Below are 3,688 nucleotides of genomic sequence, written 5' to 3'. Positions count from 1 at the left end.
TCAAGCTCAGTCAAGGATCACCCCACACGACCCAAAAGTGATGCCATACACACTGCAGCCCCAGACAACAGAGATGCCGAAATTAAAGAGCTCCGGCAACGTCTGGAAGAGTTAGAGCGCACTTCCACCCATAAGAGTGCAATTCCCACCATAAACCAACTTGTGCAAGTCACCACGCATATCACCAAGGAGCCACCCTTCATCCAGGACATAGTGGATGAGGTACCTCCTATCGGATGGCGAGCCCCCCAATTCGACAAGTATGATGGGAACTCTGACCCTTTCGACCATGTCGCGACGCTCAAAGCCTAGATGATGCTACATGGTGCGTTGGAGGGGCTGATGTGCAAAGCCCTTGTAACCATGTTGCAAGGCCCAGCCTTGGCATGGTACTCCTCCCTGCCGCCGAGGTCTATAGCGTCATCGGCCCAAATGGAGACCCAGTTCCTGGCACAGTCCACAACTAGCCAGAAGCATTGGAAAACCTCAGCCAGCCTTATGCAGGTTCGACAGAGAAAGGCAAAGTCCCTTAGAGACGACCTGACGAGGTTCAACAAAGAAGCACTTCAAGTCAGGGACTTAAATCAATCAGTCGCGGTGATGGCCATACAACACGGTCTCCACCCTTCCCTGTTCAACTTCTCCATCTCCAAGAATCCTCCTCAAACGTTGGCCGCGCTAATGAGCCACGCGCATAAGCATATCAATGCTAAAGAGGCCAAGGCGCAGTTCAGAAATGAAGATGAGAAGCCCGACAGAAAAAGGAGAGAGAACGACAAACGAAAGCCCGAGAGGTCGGACAAAGACCACAAGAGGCAAGATCGCCGAACCGACCATAGACCTCGCACCCCTCTGCCGACCTATTGGAATTTCAGGCCACTTAATGTTCCGCAGTCTGAAGTTCTAATGCAAATCCGCAGCCGCAACTATGTCAGGTGGCCCAAGAAGATGAAGACGCAAAGTAACAAGAGAAACCGAGACAAATATTGCGAGTTCCACAAGGACCATGACCACGATACGGAGAACTATTTCGACATGCGCAACCATATCGAAGATCTAATTAGGTGCGGTTATCTTAGCGGTTTCGTAGATAGAACGGAGAAGTCAGCCCAAGAGAAAAGAAGAGCAGATGAAGCTCAACAGCCTCTGCCCCGAGGCCCTTCAATCAGTGTCATCCATGTGATATCGAGAGGAACCACCTCCGGAGGAGAAAGCAGCTTGGGATGGAAAAGATATGCTCGGCTATACAAGATCGACGATCGAGGTCACGGGAAGAGGCGTGGCACATCTATTACCTTCACTGACGACGACCTCCGAGGGGTCCAGACACCACAAGACAACGCCTTGGTCGTCACAACCGAAGTGGCCAACTTTGAGCTACGACGAATCCTAATCGACACAGGGAGTTCTGCCGACGTATTGTTTGAAGATGCATTCGAAAAGCTCGGCATTGCCAGAGAGCGGCTTGCACCAGTTAGCACTCCCTTGATGGGATTTTCGAGAGAGTCCCTCTAGCCCACTAGGAGGATAACTCTTCCCCTCTTGATCGGAGACGACGACGTGACTACAACAGACATGGTAGACTTCATTGTGGTGCGCTGCCCCTCCTCTTACAACGTGATCCTCGGCAGGCCGACTCTCAACGCCCTGTAGACCGTAGTCTCAACATACCACCTCGCCATGAAATTTCCAACCAAGTATGGCATAGGGGTGGCGTGCGGGGACCAGAAAACAACGCGACATTGCTATCAGTTATCTGACCAAGGACCACGTCTAGCGACCGAGACATTGATGGTGGAAGCATATGACCTGCGTGACAAAGTAAAGGTACAATGCAGCTGACCCGTGGAAGACCTCGTCCAGGTCCCCCAATTTGAGGAAGACCCCAAAAAGACGGTCCAAGTTGGTTCCCTGCTAGGCGACCACCTCCGAGAGGAACTTGTTCGACTACTGAGGAATAATGCTGACGTATTTGCTTGGTCGGCAGAGGACATGCTTGGAATTGATCCTGAAGTCATCACACATCGGCTGAACGTCGACCCCCGTTACCGACCTGTGAAGTAGAAGAAGAGAAACTTCGCCACAGAGCGGTGACAAGTGATCGCTGAGGAAGTATGAAAGTTGCTCGATGCCGGCTTCATTAGGGAAGTCAAATGCCCCGATTGGCTGGCCAACATAGTGATGGTGAAAAATGCCAACGGAAAGTGGAGAATCTGCATCGACTTCACCGACTTAAATAAGGCCTATCCCAAAGACAACTTTTCCTTTCCTTGGATCGACCAACTCGTTGACGCAACAGCAGGACATGAGCTCGTAAGCTTCATGGACGCCTTCTCAGGCTACAACCAGATCCGGATGGACCCGGACGACCAAGAGCGAACGGACTTTATACTGACTACAACCTGTACTGATACAAGGTAATGCCCTTTGGCCTCAAAAACGTCGATGCTACCTATCAGCGACTGGTGAACGAGGTATTCAAAGAGCAGCTCGGTAGTAACGTGGAAGCGTATGTCGATGATATGCTCGTGAAGAGAAAAAAGGCCGAACACCACCTGGCCAATCTCCGCAAAGTTTTCGACACACTTAGAAAGTACAAGATGAAGTTAAACCTGACCAAGTGTGCCTTCGGGGTTGGCTCCGGCAAGTTTCTAGGGTTTATAGTAACACATAAAGGAATCAAAGCAAATCCGGAGAAGATAAAAGCCATTTTTGACATGACATCCCCCCGGACCCACAAAGAAGTGTAATGGCTCACCGGAAGAATAGCCGCCCTTGGCAGGTTTATGTCCAAGTCCGCAGTCCAGTGCCTTTCCTTTTTCAAAGCACTCAAACGGCCAAAAGACTTTCATTGGACAGAAAAGTGTGAGCAGTCTTTCCAGGAACTAAAGCAGTACCTGAGCTTGCCGCCCCTCTTGACTAAGCCAAGCCCAGGAGACAAGCTATTGCTCTACCTTTCTGCCGGGGATGAGGTCGTCAGCTTAGTATTTGTCAAAGAAGAGGAGCGAGTACAGAGGCCGATCTACTACACCAGCAAGGTCCTCAACGACACAGAGACTCGATACTCAAATCTTGAAAAGTTGGCTCTAGCCCTCATCATCGCAGCCAAAAAACTCAGACCCTACTTCTAGGCCCACAACATTCGAGTACTCACCAGCCATCCCCTTAAGCAAGTGCTACAGAGACTGGAGGTGTCAGGCCGCCAAGTCAAGTGGAGAGTGGAGTTGAGTGAATTCAACATCAAGTACGCACCCCGGTCGACGATTAAAGCTCAGGCTTTGGCATATTCCATTGGAAAATATACATTTACCGTGGAGGAACCGGCCCCACTGCCCCCAACATGGACCCTCCATGTTGATGGCTCATCGAACCAGCAGGGCAGTGGCACCGACCTTATCCTCCTCGACCCAGATGACGTAGTGTTGGAACACGCCCTTAGGTTCGAGTTCAAAGCATCCAACAATGAGGCTGAGTATGAGGCTCTGATTGCTAGGCTCCGCCTTGCTTTAGACCTTGGGGCATGACAGATCAAGGCGTTCAGCGACTCTCAGCTCGTGGTCAACCAAATCCATGGCGAATTTGAGGCTCAAACTCCCTCTATGGAGAGTTACCTACAGAAGGTGCAAGAGCTCATTCAGCTGCTCGAGCACTTCGACATCTAGCAGATCCCTCGAGCTGAGAACGCTCG

At 50.9% G+C, this 3,688-nt stretch overlaps 1 protein-coding gene across 1 annotated transcript; it reads left to right on the top strand.

Annotated features, from left to right (window-relative positions):
- The first annotated feature begins 432 nt into the window (after positions 1-432).
- LOC104612465 (uncharacterized) lies at positions 433-1,515 on the top strand. The gene has a single exon (XM_010279881.2). The coding sequence runs from the start codon at positions 433-435 to the stop codon at positions 1,513-1,515; it is 1,083 nt and encodes a 360-aa protein (XP_010278183.2).
- Positions 1,516-3,688: the final 2,173 nt, after the last annotated feature.

This window comes from Nelumbo nucifera, chromosome 1, assembly GCF_055504915.1.
Source record: "Nelumbo nucifera cultivar China Antique chromosome 1, China Antique-T2T, whole genome shotgun sequence".
Taxonomy (NCBI): domain Eukaryota; kingdom Viridiplantae; phylum Streptophyta; class Magnoliopsida; order Proteales; family Nelumbonaceae; genus Nelumbo; species Nelumbo nucifera.
Note: the sequence above shows the minus strand (reverse complement) of the source record. Positions and strands in the feature narration are given on the sequence as shown.

Coding starts and splice junctions, on each gene's coding strand:
- LOC104612465 (XM_010279881.2), top strand. CDS start 433: ATGGAGACCCAGTTCCTGGCACAGTCCACAACTAGCCAGAAGCATTGG.